The sequence below is a fragment of the Gymnogyps californianus genome, chromosome 4, assembly GCF_018139145.2.
Source record: "Gymnogyps californianus isolate 813 chromosome 4, ASM1813914v2, whole genome shotgun sequence".
NCBI lineage: Eukaryota > Metazoa > Chordata > Aves > Accipitriformes > Cathartidae > Gymnogyps > Gymnogyps californianus.
The window spans coordinates 69176218-69196179 of NC_059474.1; the positions used below are offsets into that span (position 1 = coordinate 69176218).

The window sequence follows — 19962 nt, forward strand, 5'->3', positions numbered from 1 at the left end:
GCTGAAGCAGACATCCACTTTGAATTCATGGTTATAATGGAAAGGAATATCATCATCTTTAGGCAGAACTGAAAATTCAACCGTTCTGACAGTGTATTTGTCCGTGTCACAAATAAGCAACCGCTGCTAATCCCTCGATCTGGGTGAAACATGGGCACCATCAGCTTCATAAAGCCCCTTGATATAGAAAAGACTACAGCCAGCTCTCCAAAGAAGAGAAGCTTAACAGAGGAAAATAATCCAGCCTTTTTTTATTTATGCTTTATTGGTAGTCACAACAAAACTGAGCCAGTGTAGTTAGTTTCTGCCTCCAAGTGGCTGTGCTAATGGGCTGATCCATGCAACTAGAATATTTCAGAGGACAGATTGGCTGCTTCTGGACTGACTGGCTTTAGTACCCCGGCATTGCACGCTTCAAGCACAGCAGAGCATCAGTAAGCACCTCCAGAAATGAATATCGAAAAGTTAACAACTGCATTTCCCAAGGCAGGTTTAAGCTCACTCAGATCAACGAAGAGTAGGTTTCTCCCAAGCCTGACCCCTGAGGAGGTATCAGCAGATTCTGGACACTCTCAGGAGAGCGCATTCAGTTGCAGGGCCAGGGGTAGCCATTTACATAAACACTCTGCACCTTCAACCACTTCCACAGATGAAGCATAAAAGAGAAGTTAATTCCTCTTTTGCCTCCTTTGTAACATATTATAAACTCAAATCCTCTTTAACGTAGCAGGCTAATGAGCAAGGATGCTTAGCAGAGGCAAAGTAGCACAATTCTGCATCAGATGGAACTGAAAACTAGTGTTCACTAGTACTTTAAGAAAATGAAATATTCAGTTTCTTCATCTTCCTTCCTTCCCTTTAGCTAAGGCAAAAGAACTGAACCTCCTCCCCTAAAGCCACATTAGAAGTGTGATTTATTATTATTTTTTTAATAGTGGTGTCAATTTAAGCACCTCTTCATCCTCCCCGCTCCCTATCCCATTCCTTTTGTTTTGCTGTTAGAACAAACAGGATCCAGGCTTAAACAAAAAAATTTTTTTTCCTCTACATTCTGGATGACATCTTTCACCCATTGACATAACTGAGGACAGAAGCAAGCAACAGAGGCTGTACCTCCACAGAAACCAAAGGAATAAAAGAAAGGAAAGAACTATCTCAGGAGGGACTTCCAAATGTCATTTCACACATTCTCCAGTGAAACCTGAGAGGTCATTTGTGGCATTTTCAGAGATGAGGAACATAGTGTTCATTTTTTCCTCACAGCCTCTACGTATGCTCTACACCTATTTCTCAAGTCTTCATCATACTTAAGGATAGTCCCAAACCAGGTATGAGACTGATTTCCAGGTATCTCTAAACCAAAAAATAAAACTGGGGAGAAAAAGCAGATTCAGCCAAGTGAGCACACCAGTTCAGCTGAGTGTGCCAGTTTTTAAAAGGCATCAAATTCAGACCCTGCCCTCCTTAATTAAAAGCTTTGCTTTGCCTTGCCAAGGGAAATTTGACAGCCATTAACTACCCTGCACCAGAAATAATTCTGCATACAACAGACGTATAAAACAGCAGCAGTGAGCTACTGTAACACATCTCGAGGAGATATCTCTTCCTGGCAGTCGGGTACAAGGTTGTATTCCCATTCCCAGCAACAAAACAGCCTCTACTTTCTCCTCTCATTTCCCATCACCTCCGCTCCTTCCCACATGTCGTCCGCAGAGCTGTGTTGGTACAGATGTTCCCGCAGCCACGTGGTGAGCCCCGGCGCTGCTCTGATCAGCCTGGAAGATAACACAGCAGGGGAGGGAAAAAGTGACTGCGATCTGGTTCAGCACGAGGCCACGCAAACAGCTGTGCTGGCACAACACAGCAAGCAGGAGCTGTTTATGCACCCCGCCACAGATCGGGTCTCCATCACCCGGGGGGCGGCTTGCTGATACCAAGCTGACTGAGTGTCACACGGTCACAGGAGGGCCACCCTTCCTCGCCTCCGCCCTGTGCCTCCATGCTGCCTTGCCCCCATCTGACACCGCAGCGAGCGAGCTGAGGGCACCGAGCCTGCCAAGCTAACCGTGCCAAAAAATAGTTTTCTGTCTGTTCAGTTTTCTTGATCGACTCGCCGCAGGATCAGATAGGCACCCATGCCTGCGCAGAGCCTCTAGGTCAGGTTAGGCACAAATACGGTACCACCACGTCACACCCATATGCCTGCCAGATGCCACGTTGCCCTCCTTGCGCAGGGGCAGCAGCACAGCCTGCGCTCAGGGACACCTGGGAGGCTCCCTATCTGAGACTGCTGATAGTTTTCCGCCTCCTCTGGACTGTTTACAACCGGTTCCTATCTAGCCTGGCCAACAGAAAAATCTCGTTTGGATTCAGGTGTAGCTTTGTAGCTGGCAGACACACCAGAGCGTGCCAATTCTCATGTTTTCCAAGCTTATCTTCTCAAGCTAAACAGCAAGGATGGAATAAGCTATCAAGGTAGAAAATCCATGCATCCCTCTGGCACCATGAAAACTGAGATGCATTCATAGCATTAATTTCCCAACATAGAGCCTTACCTGATTTTATGTATTTGAGGATTTACCACTAATCCCTTCCTCAAAACTTACAGAACACTGAAACAAATCACATGACAACCAGCAGAAGAGTGAACATATAGATGCCACCCCATGCACACACCGTACGCTTCAGCTCTGCACAAAGCAGCTAAATACAGACCATGCTGTCAAGCACAGCCAGAATTTCACAACATACCTTGCACACAAAATGCGCGTTGTACACAATCTGAGCTTCCAATTTTGTTTTGTCAAGAGAAAGTACATTTCTAATCCTCCTGGCTGCGATGATAGCCTTGGAAACACAAACCTTGGTATCTGCTTGAGTAGGAAACAGTGACTCATGCATGAATTCCCACTACCCATTAATCTCAAAGCGTAAGCACTTATGCAGCAGTAATGGTGTTTTAATGTCCTGGCAAAAATGGGAAAAAACGGTTAGCAGAATTTGGGAGTGACTGTCAGGAAATGAAGATAAAGATGATGCTTGGAGGACAGCAAGAACAAGGAAGAGACAGGAAAAAAGAAGTCATAAGTTATGAAGCACAGCTCTCCAAGCCAAATGGGAGTTCAGCTACCACCTGTTTCCAAAAGCCATGTTTTCCCACTCATCTCCATGCAATATTCCTCAAAACAATGGCAGATCTGTGGCTGACTAAATATAAAACCCTCCTCCTTTACATACCCAGCCAGAGACCTCAGTAAAACCACAGTGGGATTCAACTCCACTCTCACACTTTGGCAAGCTGTTAGAAGTTCAAGACGTAACTTCAGCATGCATGTAACATTGTACCTCCAGACCCTGATTTAACAGAGCACCTCAGCAGAAGCGAATGCTAGCTGCTGGTCAGCAGCTACCTCCGGAATATAAGTGGTTAGAGCAGCACATGGAGCTTGCAAAAGACTGAATACTTGTGTCAGCTCTGTCAAACTGACTACAGCCCGAAGGCTTACAAGAAAACTGCCCAGTTGCCTATTAGGCAATTGACCAAGAATATCTAGTTTTTCCTGAAGAAGGGTGCTCTCCGGACAAAAAGGGAAGCATTTTATTTCTATCATTTCCAACCTGATTAAGTTACTGGTTTGGATTTTTTTCCAGCAAAAAATCTGTAGCTACATGAATGTAGAGATTTTTATCTCATCCAAAAACAATTTAAGACCATTCCAGAATTCAGGCTTACAGTTAATAATTTTTTGCTCCATTTCCGAAAAATACAAAATTCATAAGATGACTTAACACTCAAACCCCAGCTTTCCAACCACTTAAACTACTTAGCAGCACTCAGCTAAAAATGTACGTTTTAGTTAGACACCTTTTGAAAGTTTTATTCTATTTTTATCTTCTATATCTCATTGAGGTGACAGGACATTTACAAATACCTATTTTTAAATATGGTATAAATGATCCAAATGAGAACATTCTCAAACTCAGTAATTATTTCCAAGATTAAAGCAAAATAAGTTAGAACATGTCATTTGACATTACAGTAACAGTAAGAGCCCAACGGTTGCTCAATCTGACGGAAACAGATGTCTTTCAGGAATCTTAATTTTCAGTATTTTGGAATACTGAATACAAGCAACTAGCACAGGCACATGCTGACAGCTAGCAGTACAAGGACACGACTATTTTACTATCCCACTTCTGCTCAACATGGAATTGTTAAGAATTTTAACTTTTTTTTTTTAATTTTAAATTTTTTAGGAACTGTTTTTCCAGTGTAGAGTTCCTTTGTTCAAGCTTCTGCTGCATAAATACATACATTATAGGTATTACGTCTGCCATTCACATGATTTCCAAGTTAATACTAACACACCAAAGGGAAATATTTAACTACATATAGAATCATAGAATGGTTTGGGTTGGAAGGGACCTTAAAGATCACCTAGTTCAACCCCCCTGCCAGGGGCAGGGACACCTTCCACTAGGCCAGGTTGCTCAAAGCCCCATCCAACCTGGCCTTGAACACTTCCAGGGAGGGGGCATCCACAACCTCTCTGGGCAACCCGTTCCAGTGCCTCATCACCACCCTCACAGTGAAGAACTTCTTCCTTACATCTAATCTAAATCTACCCTCTTTCAGTTTAAAGCCATTACCCCTTGTCCTATCACTACATGCCCTTGTAAAAAGTCCCTCTCCGGCTTTCTTGTTAGGCCCCCTTTAGGTACTGGAAGGCTGCTATAAGGTCTCCCTGGAGCCTTCTCTTCTCCAGGCTGAACAACCCCAGCTCTCACAGCCTGTCTTCATAGGAGAGGTGCTCCAGCCCTCTGAGCATCTTCATGGCCCTCCTCTGGACTCGCTCCAACAGATCCATGTCCTTCTTATGTTGGGGGCCCCAGAGCTGGACACAGTACTCCAGGTGGGGTCTCACCAGAGTGGAGTAGAGGGGAGAATCACCTCCCTCGACCTGCTGGCCACGCTTCTTTTGATGCAGCCCAGGATGCGATTGGCTTTCTGGGCTGCACATGCACATTGCCGGGTCATGTTGAGCTTCTTGCCAACCAACACCCCCAAGTCCTTCTCTGCAGGGCTGCTCTCAATCCACTCATCGCCCAGCCTGTATCTGTGCTTGGGATTGCCCCGACCCGTGTGCACGACCTTCCACTTGACCTTGTTGAACTTCATGAGGTTTGCACAGGCCCACCTCTCAAGCCTGTCCAGGTCCCTCTGGATGGCATCCCTTCCCTCCAGCGTGTTGACCACACCACACAGCTTGGTGTCGTTGGCAAACTTGCTGAGGGTGCACTCCATCCCACTGTCCATGTCACTGACAAAGATGTTAAACGTCCATGCAGGCCTCCTGGCAGTTTTGCCCGAGTTAGTCTTTGCTGGGATGCATCGCTCCTGAGCTTGGAGGAGGTAATCCTTGAATATTAACCAGCTTTCTTGGGCCCCTCTTCCCTCCAGGGCTGTATCCCATGGTACTCTACCAAGCAGCTACCTGAAGAGACCAAAGTCTGCTCTCCTGAAGTCCAGGGTAGCAAGCTTGCTGTGTGCATATGCACCATGTGTTGCAGATCGAAGACAAATGCAATTTCCATCCACAGAAAAATAATCTTGCAACAATCTTATTTCCACTGTAGTTCTTAAAGTGTCCATGCCACCCTGCAGAGACAGCTTCACAGTTTATGAAATACCTAACACAGATGGACTTGCCAAATTTAAACAAGGGAAGTCCACCCATGCCTGCAGTGCATTTCTGCAGATGTCCCTGTACAGCCTCACAAGTAGCTGGAGACTAGTGTAGATATGTCCAAGCACATTTCATCTTAGTCCCTGGAAGTATTCCCTGATAATAAACTTGTGTAAGTAAAATTAAGCACAGATTTATCAAAAAGAGGTTTGGCCTTTGAAGAGGAGATAGAGAGAATGGGTTGCACCTTAAAAAAGAAGTGGGGAAGTGGGTAACAGGTAAGCAAACTGCACTTACAGAACAGCTCACTGAAACTTCACAACCAAACATTGCTATCAAAGCTTTAAATTGAGGGGATTATATTCTGCTGTCTAAAATCACAGTCTTTTCAAAAGGCCAAAATTGTGGGAGATCCTAAAGACAATATTATCTTCTGGGGGATGAAGAAACAAAAGTGATAGACGTGAAATAATAATTTGGAAATAATAAGAATAAGAATACCACTACCGCAGTATGTCAGAATGGTTTTCATGCACAGACTGCAATAATCCTTTATGGTAGCTTGCAATGTTTCATACAGAGTCACTGATCTGCACAGTTCAGTAAAATACAAATTAATTGAGGGATAGTGGTCACCAACAAAACCAGGCGATACCAGGCCCAGCAGCTTGAGGCATATACTAAGACTATGCCTCTGTATAGTGATAAAACATTTACACAGGTCAAGCATTCGCCATGTGAAAGGGAGAACTGCTAATTAATGCTTACATCCAGATAAATTGCAGAGGAAGAATCTGACATGTGCAAACAGCCACTTTTGCTTATTTAAGCTGATGAGTCACATGATTAATTGCCATACTTTGCATTGTTCAGATAAGGTGTAAAGGTACAAACAAGGAAGAACCTACCGGGACTCTCTACCCGCTTGTAGTGGTAGGGATTGATGCAAACCTCCTTCTGTTTTGAACCAAAGGGAAACTCACAGCATTCCAGTGGTTTCAGTTCGTGATGGCTCTGCAGGTCCGGCCAGCGCCACACTCTACAGTAAATTACATGCGGTAGCCCTTTCCGGTGCGAAACCTGAAGCCTGCCGTCCAAGGAACGAGGAATTGTGACACAGTTGCTGGGCTGACCAGGACAGCTTAACGCTTTTTCCAACTCCTCCATAGCACCTTTTTTCTTCTTCAATTTTTTCACTAATGCATCAACAGCTTTCTCTGCCCACTTTTCTTCTTCATCCCCTGCTTCCATCCCAACAGCCTCTTCACTGCTGGGCTGGTGAAGGAGAACAAACTTGTCACATTCATGGTGACCTCACTGTGACGATACCACAGAACTAAGCAGGAGAGACTCTCTTGTTCTTCCACCACCACCAGGGCACAGCAGATTGTGTCAGTAGTCAAAAGCAGCCTGTATCAAATAATCCTGGTCCTTTCTCCTTTTCAGTCCTCCAGTCCCAGGAAGGCAGCGCTGACATCCCTCCGTGACGGACGCGACCTTCTCATTGTTCTAAAGCCTTCTGGCTGAGAACCTGCAGGAGAGTATCAGAGGGAGAGAAAAAAAGGATTTTACCTTTTAAATTAACATACAGCAGTTAAAAATGTCCCCCCCAACCCGCAAGACTGGTGTGACCAAAAACCAATCAACAACAAAAAAACAACAAAGTGTTGACAGCCTCCAGAACTGGACTCAAGGTGTATCTGATGAAGACTTTTAAGCAGCAGGGCCTGCTGCTGAAGTCTCTATATCCCTCTCCCCCAAACAGCCCTGAATAAATGAGGTGATAAATAATGACACAGCATAAACAAAACCAAAAGAGGTTGGGGAGGGAGGGTTAGCGGGAGGAGAGGACAAGGGGTAGAGGTAGGTGGTGGGACAATTCCCCATCAGCTCAGTTCCCGCATCCAATTTGCTGTGTGGCCTCAGTGATTTTTGTGCCATGCAGCAAGGGTGACAGCAACTGCATTTGCCAGCTTCAGACAATACTTCCGCTCGGTGCCCAAGCATGGCCTCAGTTAGTACCATGAGAAGCTTGATAGAAAAAGCCAAAACACAAGATGACATGGCTGTATTCCCACACATACTCCACAAAAGGGCAAGGGTCCTGTATTAGAAATGTAGTTCATATTAAATCTAGCCTAAAACAGTCACTCAGATTTCATCTTTCACTGTTAAGTGTGAAGGGCACTCCCCTCTGCCTATCAGCTGTTGCAACCTTAACCAGCAAAACATCCCAAGGAACCACTGCAAGATCACTAGCGCTTTTTTTTAATTTATTTTAGAGAGCAGCTGGAAGCAATACGCCCCAACAGCGTTGTGCTACCCAGTCCTCTCCAAATTGCCAGTGATGCAGCTCAAAAATCACTGCACTAGACTTGTGCATACCACAATCTGAAACAAAAATAGTTCAGCTTCACCTCCAACTTACTTTGACGAACAAATCAAAAAGGAAGAAAGGAAACTAGAAAGATCCTTGCCCTCACTCATCTCACATGAGAAAGAAAATTCCACCTCCTCACCCCACCAAACAGCCCTCACAGCACATAAGCAGACTGTGAGGGAAAGATACCATGAACTTACTTCACCGATTACATCCTGAGCCTTCCCGTTGCAATGCCTGCCTGATGTACTCAAGGACACATGAAGGAGTGGGAAGGAAGAGGAAGTCCTGATAAGAGGATTTTAGACAGCACAGTGGTCCTCGAGTTGGGAGACATGGAATGGGGATGAAGCAATGGGTGAAGAGGGGGAGGAACTCCACATATGAAGAAGCCCCTGCTGTGAGCAGCAAGTTTCACACTTGCCCGGGCTGGGAGCCCGCAAAAGGCTCAGCTGGTGGAAGCAGGAGAGACTGCACTGGCAGGGAGGGGAAAATGAGACAAAGAGCACTAAACCAGTGATCTTCAAACAGAGCATGAAGACAGACAGGAAACGTGTCCTGGGCTGGATACCAACAGGTTGCAGAGGAAGGGGGAAGGGGAAAAGGATATAAATGTTTTTGTTGCCATCAGAAAGACACTAAAAAATCCAACCAACTAGCAACCTATACACACACAGAATAGAAGGTGTCAGCACACCCGTGTCAGATGGAATTTCATAGTCATTCTAAGAAAAGATTGCAGATCTTAAAATTGTAAATGCTATGCCACAGTTACCCTCTTGACTATCAGGCATTGTAATGGTTTCATAGTGTACCACTATACTTGAAGTACTTTAAGCTGAAAACCATCCACTTGATTCAAATTCATTTGTCACTAAAACAATTATCTAATTGCAAAGGTTCAGTTTTATTAGGCTGAATGCATAAACTACATTTATATGAATAATGATTATGGACTAAGACACAGACCATGTCTACCTGCACTTTGTACTGGTACTTCCCATTCCTTTTATGCTAAGAATTGTATTTGCAATAATAATGTCAATGCAATGGAAGATTTGCATGAGCCTGGGGCAAATTTAAGGATTTATTTTGTTACCTGGGCATGTGCTATACTGTTAAAGGAACTGAAACTCCATTACTGTCACTGACTGTACCCCAGGTATACTTTACCCTTACACACACTGTAAAGTGCTCTATTAAAATGCTGTGCTAATTTAAGAACCGTATTACCAGAACCCCAGTACATGTGCTTCAAATGTGTTTGTAAGTAACAGAAGTATTCTCAACTCATATACAGTCTGTATCTCAATCAATATTGTAAATATCTTTTTTCTGTATCTTTCAAACAAAAGATATAAGTTCCACACACAAAAGTGACAAGTTCCAGTGGTATATCACCAAGTAATCAAGTCAAGCTTTCTACTTCACATCCATTCTAATAAAACAAAAAAAATTTAAAAGACTTCAGTATAAGTTCTAATAAAAAAGAAAGGACAAAATCTAAATCTCGATCCAAACTTCTTTCAACATTGATAATGAATGCAGACATGCTTCTACCTAGGCCTGACCCCTTTCCACCAAGCTACTTTAAAAAAAAAGTGTCCAACCTACTTGCTGTGAAAAAAAAAAAAATCCTGTCTATTAAGACTGTATGTTTATACCAGTGCCTGAAAATACAACCCTAACATGAGCTAGTACACAAGCTCTGCAAAGACTAAGATGACATTCAGATGCAGCCCCAAGTAGTCAGACCACAGAAATAGATTTTCTGAAGTTTTTGGATCAAATCGTGCAACACACACATCCCACTCCCACAATCATACACTCCAAAACATATTTCACCATCACAATCAAAGGTGTTATCTTAACAGCTGGCATCTCTGTAGCAACAACTGTGGCAAGAAATATGCTGGGAGCGGGAGGAGTAGCATTAGGTACAGTACTTGTAGATATGCTTGGAAGTAATGCAGCTCAGCAGGACGTAGTTGGCCACCAGCCTCCAGCCCAGAGACTCCTGCTGAAGTTCTGCCTGTCCGAACAAAGTTCTAAGCACACTCCAAGCCCTGAACAAGCCACAGGATAAAGTAAAGGGGGAGAAAACCCACAGGCTGCTGTATACTACTCACACTAAGCTCCAATACCAGTATTAAGCTAAAAAAAAAAAAAAAAAAAAAGGGCAGTGTAGGTGGAGGTTTTCATTTCCAAAAGGCAGCGAGCGCGTCCCTTGCCAGTACATTCCGTTTCCCCTTCTGCCACTCTGGGTTTTTGCAGTGCATCATTTCCTGTATTACTTTTGCACAAAGTGGTCTTATCAGCTGGAAGTGCAAAATAAAGATTAAACCACAAGTCAGCAGATGACACAGTCTGCGTCTTTCTTCCCCAAACACATGTGCCCTTCTGGGAAAGTGGGAGGTAGTATTTCCAATAGTTGAGTGACCACCAGCCCTTGAAGGGTATGTTTATTCACGAGGTACGGGTGAAACAGAAACGTAGGCCAAACAACAGCACACTCTCCAAAAGGCAGCCTGGAACCAGTTTAAAGGAAATTGAGTTGTTACCCACTTATCAGCCACTCTTTACACATCAAAACCCATGCACTTCTTATTATACGTTCTGTCTGCTGATGGATGAGTTGGAATCAACAAACTTATTTTAAATCCCAGTGCTGCTTTATTTGTCTTCCTTCACTGCGCTATCTTTTGTGTAATCTTTGGACTAACATACAAACCTGCACGCAGCTTGTGAGAAGCCCATAAAAAAAAAAGTGAGCATTATATATATAGCTGTTTAGCCAGCCTTGTATTTAAACAAACATATTTAGGCAAAGTGCCTAAGAGTGAAGTTCTATTTTTTTAGCCCTCAAAGAAGAGATAGTTACTCTGTCAGCAACACTAAGCAGACAGTAAAATATTCAAAGAGACTGTTTTCAAATTCCCACAGGAGATCCCATAGGAAACTGTCCCACTTTGCATAAATGACTGTTTTTGGTGGGTGGAGAAAGGGTTAGGACAATTAGATGATCCTCTCCTGGGGGGGAGGGGAGTGAAACAACTCCTAGCCCAAGTTTCAGGTAAACAAGAAGCGGCTCTAACTCTTCTACTAATTTCATTATTTGTATTACAGGCTTAGGGATGCAGGCAAAAAGGATCCTATTAAATATTTTTAATATATTCTCAGCACAGTTAGACATAAAAAGGTGCAGGAACCACAGTGAAGAGATTCTACATAATTGTTAATGGAGAAAACTGTCTAGTCTTTGACTACATTTTAAAAATTCAATTTATCTCATTTTATTCAACGTACCTCCTCCCAGCATCCACTACTTAGTGACAATATAAAGAAATAACAAGCAGAGAGATTTTAATTTGCTTCTTTAAAAATATTTAGTAATTTACCTCCTCTGAAAGACACATCTTTTCAGCAACTCATGTACTCAGTACAATACTTAGACCTTTTTTAAAAAAAAGCAAGAAGATCAGATTTTGGCATAGAAACCAGGGAGCTGTCACTTTACTCCTGCAAGAACTATTTCCATGTATTACTAAAAAGCATGCAGTCTAAGCAGCTGTAATGCTAGAATGTGTTATAACAGATTGCGCACTAACTTCCTCTGGCTCCCTATTCTTGGAGCAAGCAGCAAAAAGTTTCGATTTCTTTCTTCAAGCGATGTGACTTGTAAAACAGAAAGTCCAGAGTCTTCTGCTGAATTACTCTGTTTTTAATCAAAGAGTTCTTTCTTTGCACCTTCTTATGGTAGAAGATCAGATCTTGCTCATCTTGGAAAAATGCATGGAAACCCAGTAGAAGCCTCAGTGGCATTACAATACACAGGCAAAAAGAAAGGAAGTTTTATTTCAAAGTGCTGTAGAACTCATTAGAGAGTTTATACAGAACCTGACTTGGCTTCCCTTGTATTTCTGAAAAGGACAAGGAGGAAGAAGAAAAAAAAAATTAACTCTTTTATATGTCTTCCTGGCATGGTAGAAAGAATTCAAGAAAACACTTAAATATGCAATCCTGTGTTCATTTCTGATATGTATCACATTGTTTGAGGATAGAGGAGTACACTGGTGTTGAAAATACTTCAACATACGTAACAGGAGTAGGTAGCTTTTTTCCTGACACTGCATTACACTCCCTTACTTAGGCCCAGCAAGGGAAAGGAGCATACTTCAAGCCTGTTCTGCAAAGTAGCCTGTCTTGGATCCTGAGAGACAGACCAAAACACCCGGTCTGTGAAACCTCCTCTAGGACCATTGCTCACACTATTCGTCTGAGGTATTGCCCTTCCAACAAAGCCTCCCATATATCATTGTTCAGCCCACAGGGAAAATCCATTTAGATACCTACATACACCTTTTAGTTCAGCAGATGGTAGGAGAGCAAGAGAGTGTCATGTAAAGAGCAGGTGCTGACTGCACCCCAGCTAACTGTAACAGCAGCCCATACAGTTTCTTGTAAGAAAAATCTAGCTGTTCTCAACAGGGCAGTAATATTTGCCTTTAGAAGAAGGACTTGCACAACTTCTAACTTATTTGATAAGCCAAATCAAATCCATGAGTTCTGAGCATGACCTCAGCACCAACGAGCAGATTCACCACTCGCTTAAAATGAGACAGTAGGGCCAATGTATGCTTTACCGATGGAGGGGAGGAGGGCAACAGTGACCCAAACAACAAAACCCCCACTGCTCAGTTACTCCAGAGCATGAAGAAATAACCTTATACTACCAATATCTGCCAGCTCCTTCCCAATGCTCACCACAGTTCAAACCAAGTACACAGTGTCCGGCCAGTTTCTACAATAAACCACAGCTTTTCCTCCACTCGCCTACCCACTCAGATTCTGGCAGACAAGGCACTGATCCTTGCCCCTGAAGTCTCGATTATTATAATGTCCTGGTTTCAGCTTGGATAGAGTTAACTCTCTTCTTAGTAGCTGGTACAGTGCTGTGTTGTGGATTTAGTGTGAGAATAATGTTGATAACACACTGATGTTTTAGTTGTTGCTAAGTAGCACTTATCCTAAGCCAAGGACTTTTCAGTTTCCCATGCTCTGCCAGCAAGCAGGTGTGCAAGAAGCTGGGAGGGAGCACAGCCAGGACAGCTGACCCGAACTAGCCAAAGGGATATTCCATACCATAGAGCATCATGCTCAGTACATAAACAGGGGGGAGTGGGCTGGCAGGGCCAAATTGCTGCTTGGGCATCAGTCAGCGTGTGGTAAGCAATTGCATTGTGCATCACTTGTCTTTTCTTGGGTTTTATTTCTCTCTCTTTTTTTTTTTTTTTGCTATATTCCTTTTTATTACAAGTATTACTATATGCTTATTATTATTGTTAGTATTATGTTTTATTTTACTTTAGTTATTAAACTGCTCTTGTCCCAACCCACAAGTTTTACTTTTTTTTCCCCAATCCTCCTCCTGATCCCACTGGGAGAGGGGAGCAGCTGCGTGGTCCTTAGTTGCTCGCTGGGGTTAAACCACAACAGCCCTTTTTGGCACCCAACGTGGGGCCTCTTCAGCACGCGTCACCTCCTCCTCTGGCAATATTCCAAAATCTTTGCCTTCTGGCCAGTCCGTGATCACTTCCAAAATTCCTGGGCGACTGGGGTTTCCTATTCGACTTCATTGTGTGATCAGTGCAACTCACTTACTCCACATAGCATCAGCTGCGTGATGTGTAGAAGGGACCTCCCCTTTGAACATCCAGCCCAGCATCGGCAGTTTGGTGCTAACAGGAGCTGTGTTTCAGTACCAACCACTTCTGAGGCAGCTCCAACTCCTTCATATGCTGCTAATATCTCCTTTTCAGTTGGAGTATAGCGGGCCTCAGAGCCTTGATATCCCCAACTCCAAAACCCTAGCGGTTGGCCTCAGGTCTCCCCAGGTGCCTTCTGCCCGAGACTCCAGCTAAGGCCATTCTCCCTGGCTGCAGTATAGAGCACATTTTTAACATCTTGTCCTGCCTGGACTGGCTCAAGGGCTACTGCATGAACAATCTCCCATTTAATTTGTTCAAAGGCTTGTTGTTGCTCAGGGCCCCATTTAAAATCGTTCTTCTTCCAAGTCACTTGATAGACAGGGCTTACAATCAGACTGTAATTGGGAATATGCATTCTCCAAAAACCCACAATGCCTAAGAACGCTTGCATTTCCTTTTTACTAGTCGGGGGAGACATAGCTGCTGTTTTGTGGATCACATCCATTGGGATGTGAAAATGTCCATCTTGCCATTTTATTCCTAAAAACTGAATCTCCTGTGCAGGTCCCTTCACCTTACTTTGTTTTATGGCAAAACCGGCCTTCAGAGGCATTTGAATTATTTTCTTCCCTTTCTCAAAAACTTCTTTGGCTGTGTTGCCCCATAGGATGACTTGCCAAGCCTACAGAAAAAACTAGCACCAAGTTTGCCAAGTTACTTGGTCAGGAAGCTGGATAAGCCTGGTGCACACCAGGGCTAGTAGAAGTAGGACACATCAAAATGTATATCCAGGTGTGGACAAATCCCTTCTGATGTTGGCAAGCAGTTGGACTGAATCAGGTGCCTTATCAAAGATTATCTCTAAAACCACAACTTAATATTTTAACTGAAGTCAGGAAGGAACTGTAATTTGATGATTCAGTCAAAACTCTGGCACAGATGGGATTACAAAACTATGAACTTCACTAAAATAACCTATAAGATGAATACAATGCTATGAACCACAAAACTTGCCAGAATGGTGTTCATAAGGTGGGGTTTTTTTTCCCTAAATGCTATGGAGGAGGAGATTCTTCATTTTTCGCACTCTCTCCAAGCTGAAGGCCTTTTAAAGAAATCCTCAAATTAAGACAAAACATTCAAAAGAAAAAATTAACAAACAGCTGTCAAGAGACAGAATGAATGACAAGCTATCACAGTGGGTATTTCATTGTGCATCTTTGGGGCAGGTTTACCCCACAGCACAAGTGAAGTGGATATTTAAACTCCACACATTGTCCCACCAGGTACTAGGAGCACTCAGGAGTACAGGAGCGGGCAAGGAGCTCAGTCAGCATTGTTAGATGACACAGGCCAAGTCCTGAAAAACGCAGAATAACCTATAGACCAGTTTGGAGCATTGGCTTTGGCTTTGTGAACGTGGTATATCCACAAAGATGCCATGACTAGTCTAGCTATTAAAGCAACTTGGAAGTCCTTTTCTAAAAGGTCAAAAAGCTGGGGAAAACAGGATTTTTTTTTTTTTCCCCTGTCATCATAAAACTCCTGTGTAACTCCCTTTTTCCACAAAGACCATTCCCTTTCCTGACTTTTTGAACTGTCTTTAGAAAACAGGTGTTGTTTACAACAATAACAAACACACATCTGTGTGGGTGTGTTAATACATACAAAGGCAGGATAACTGAAACCTCTTCCTATATTTAGATTTGTCTGGTCAGCTCTAATTGCATAATTTAATCAAAACCCTCTCCAACGGAAACACATCCATATTCATCACAGGCATCAAAGGAAACATCTTTACAAACTATATCCTTTTACAAACCAACACATGGTCCCACGCCACTTGTCCAATTGTTGAATTCCTCCTTTGGGAAGGGCACGGAATTTTATTTCTTTTTATCAGTTGAAAAAAAGCATTTCCCTCCAATTCATCAGCACAGGGCGGGAGAAACTTCCTTCACAGGTGAGATGGGGGAAATTTACTGACAGGTCACTTTCAGGGATTTTTTTTTTTTTTTTTTTTTTTAAAGTAGCTAAAACATACATTTGCAGCATAAAGGAAAATCTTTAAAAACAAAAAGAAAGATGCCCATCACCACTCAGGCATCAAAATTATTGAGTAAAGCTCATAAAATGCAACATGTGTTTTGTCTTCACAGAACGGCACAGCCTAGCACAGACTGCATGGATTTAGAAAGGGGTTGTCAGCCCCAGCCACAGTAGTGCTGCAATGGGGTATTTTTAAGGAGGGAACCCCACCAAACACACTCCAGTTGTGCTCAGCTTATGCAAGCCACTGTTCCTACAAATGATTCATTTTACCAAGAGCATGCACCAATACAGTTACATCAGCTGCATTAAACCACTTCTAAAGACTGTGACCCAGACCTCATTTATCAGAGATTAAGTAAAGATGTTAAATTACAGCTCAAGATCCCCAGCTTTAAACAGAATGTTTCACCAAAGCAAGAGACAACAAAAACTGAGAAAGAAAAATTACTTATTCACTAATAAAAGCGTTACCAGGTCAAGCCTCAGCAAAGCAGAATAAACTGATGAAAATTAAACCAAAAAAGAGAACGTCATAAAATAAATAAATCTTTTCACAGATTAGTCCCCCACCCACCATTTACACACTTGAAATAAGAATAGCCTCTTCAGTTTGCCAATACTGAAGACATTTCAATGCATTTCATGAGATGCATGCTTTACTTTTTTAAAAGGATTCCTCTAGCTTTCCTCTTTTTTGCCTTATTTGCAAAAACTAAGGAGATATTTTTTGCCTTTAAATGACCTTTAAAACACTGTATCTTCATCGTGTCTTTAAAATGTCAAGAGGCAGAGCCAAAGATCTTCGTTAAATTTTGTGAAGTGTCCTGCAACTCACAACTACCATTCTGGACAGAGAAAGTGTTTAAAGATGATATAGCTTTCCAAGACAAGTTTATACAACCCAGAAACAAACATCAAGATTTGCCAAATTTCCATCCTCCAATGAAACACTGTTTAATTACGGCATGCCATTAGTGGCCTTCTGAAAACCAGGACTGGACTTCAGATGACACAAAATCCAGTCTGCTCCTGGTCCCCAGGACAGTGCGCAGCAGCTGCACTACCACATCGTAGCACATACTCCCTGGCAGTATCTTGGTATTTGTCAAGCCACCTGAACTCGCCAGACCCTTTACAAATGGAAGAAGCCATGATAACAGTGTTTAGAGATGCCCCTTCAGCTTATACACAAGCAAATGAGACTCTCTAAAGATTACGATTTACAGGCAAATACAAATTTATAGGGATCCTCCTGAGATCAGGTCAAGGAAGCTTTGGGTTCGTGTTTAAAATACACCAGCAAACACAGATCTAGGTTGATCAAGGCCTTTACTGGCATGTGAGGTACAAGTCTGAGCTTGCCTACACTAAAAACCTGAACTGCCTTCAACTACACCCCAATGTAATCCTAGAACAGGGTACAATTTCACCAATATTAAAAGCTATACTTGTGGAAGAATAAAGCTATTGACACACAACTATGAAGGCATTTACATGGTCTCTTACTTTTACAAATGTTTTCATCCAGACAATTACTCTACAGAACTGATGGAACAATAATTGATTCAACTGAAGACCAGGCATTAGGAGCACTAGCTTTCCCCCAAACCAGCAGGCACACTTGGAACAAAACAGGTATCGCATGTTATTGTGGTTGGAGGCCAACAACCTTCCAGATGACAGTCGGTTCACCAATGAAGTCTAAAAGCTCCGTTCTCAGGAGTGTTTTAATCCAAAGAAGTCTACTGACTGCAACTGAATTTGCCATCCATGCAGTTTTTTCCTGCTATACCTAAGCCTGTAAAACCTTGTCAGCAGAAGGAGTACTGTCACGGAGAGCGCTGGGCTGCTGCTCAGGAGACATAGCTCCCATTTCCTTTGGGCAAGCCACTTCCTCACATCAAGCCTTAGCTTCTCCTGCTAACAACTCTTGAAAGCTACCGATTGAGAGGCAAGTATTAGACAAAGAAAGCTGGAGAGGTGACCACCGGCACAAAACGTTTGCTAGCAGGATGGCACCAAGACAGCTCTGTGAGAGCACGTGCCATTACCCAAGCAACACTTCCAACACCACGGAGGAAGAGGGCAGTAAGTCACTCGGCCAGAGGCAGCTTGCCCTGAGAAAGAACCAATGACCACTGCAGCGAGGGGCCAGAGGGCAAAGGTGCCACGGCTGAGATTGGGGCACATGCCGGCACTACCTCACTCATCGCAGCCAACTGAAGTGCCTCTCCTACTGCTGACAGGGAAGAGCCGAGCACAGACCCAGAAGTCACAGACACATCTTTCCCCTTCCAAAAGCACAAAACAAGGGTGCACCCATACGTGAGAAGTCAGAGAGATCCAAAAAACTGTGGGATGAAGCAAAAGCAACTGTCACAGCCCTGTGCCAGAACATCTGCAGAATCTCACATCAAACTGTTTTGTCATATTCCTGAGATCAAGGCTTTGGAGGGTTTTGTACAAAGGCTTCAACCCACAGATAGGAACTGATAGTTCATACAGCACTTGGGAACCACATAGCTTGAAAGGAAGTGGGAGATATCCTCCTACATTGCTTACTGGGAATACGGAAGTTTTACAACACGAGAAAATGGCTGTAACCTATCTATCTGATCCCCTGGTTATCTGTAAGCTTTTTATGATTTTGGAACAGGAATCGAGCCACATAAAGAATTATTCAGTACCCTTTCCTTATCTGTGAGCTTTTTTTATTAACAGAGCCTATATGATTCCACATATGGAATTAAGGCAACTTATTATTCATTCCACCGTAATTTTCTAAGACCAGTTTAAAGTTTCAAAATTCAGGTTTTGCAAAGTTGCAGTACTGCAACTTTACAGCTGAGACACCAAAACAGTATTTCCCGAACACCACATGCTCTGCAGGTCAGCAGCAGGCTAGCTAAAACAGCCATAATGCTTCCCAAATTTTCCACTGCTGCCTGCTACTGAACAACAGTCATAGCTGTCCTAGTACAGAGGACAGGACTCCAAGCCCGAATATGTCGCAAAGTGAGACTGCAGGGATGAACTTCCAGGACTTGCAGCTTTCCAAGACTACTTACTTCTAGGCTGAAAGCTAGTGCACAAGAAGAGCACACAAAGATTTCAGACTCCTTGTCTTTAAGCTGACAATCTAGATGCCTTTATTCTGGGACTGAAACCAGTACTTCCCAGTTCCCGAGATAACAAGCCTTTAGGCTCGAACGGCCCTGACACCTGGCTGGCCTGGAAGATTGAGAGCCCTTGTGTCCCAAGTCAGGGGAGGCAAGAGGCTAGGCAAAGGTGTGATGGAAACCTGCCTATACGCAGACATATGAGACTTCAGCCAAAGCAGCCTGCCACCAGCGCTCCCAGTTCTCAACTGCTCCCAGTTCACAAACCACAGGAGATACATCGGGTCTGACCATGAACAAGAGTCATAGCTGATAAACTAGCGGGGACAAGGGCAAAGGGAACAGTCATCCAGTAAACTGTAGTAAATAGCCCTGGAGTGTTTATGCCAGTTATGTTAGGTGATGTTTTCTGCACAGAACAAAATTTCAAAGAAGCCTGTAGCCAAGCCAGAGGGAAAAAAAAAAAAAAAAAAAAATTACAGTTGGGTTCCCAAGGGTCTGGATAGTTCCTTGGCATAGCAGAAGGCTACAAGGGAATTCAGCGAGAACCTTGCTCCAGCACTGCCACTAGGGAAAATACCTAAAGTTTGTATTTTAAATTTGTAGATAGTCTAATTTCTTGAAGTCAAGAAATATATTACAAAGATGCAATGTTTGAAGATGTTAAATAGCTAGCAGTAACAAGAAAAAGTAAGGTTTTTTAAGCACATTACTATATACCATTAAAACAAGTGCTTTCTAAATGTCTTTTGGGAAAAGTAGATCGAAAGCCAAAAATTTCAAAGTCACTTATGCAGTGGTGCAGAACCCAGGAAAGCTACAAGCAGTGCATTGGCTTACAGCACATATCAGCTTCAGGCGCCCTAATTGTCTTCACTGGCAGTGATTTCTGGTAACACCAGCCTGCTTTTACAGAAGAGTTTTTAATGGATTTAATATTTAGCCTTTCTCTAATTTCTTGATAATGCTGCTAACAGTACCTGGTCTGCCAGTTGTTTCAAGTTATTTCATCCTCT

The 19962-nt window shown here is 43.1% G+C and overlaps 1 protein-coding gene across 1 annotated transcript in view; it reads right to left on the reverse strand.

Annotated features, from left to right (window-relative positions):
* The window catches only part of SMAD1 (SMAD family member 1), a 51775-nt gene that overhangs the window by 21257 nt on the left and 10556 nt on the right, over window positions 1-19962 (reverse strand). Inside the window, 2 exon segments of the mRNA XM_050896189.1 lie at window positions 6596-6931; window positions 6934-7218. Coding sequence (XP_050752146.1) covers window positions 6596-6931; window positions 6934-6994 — 397 coding nt within the window. The 5' untranslated portion in view covers window positions 6995-7218.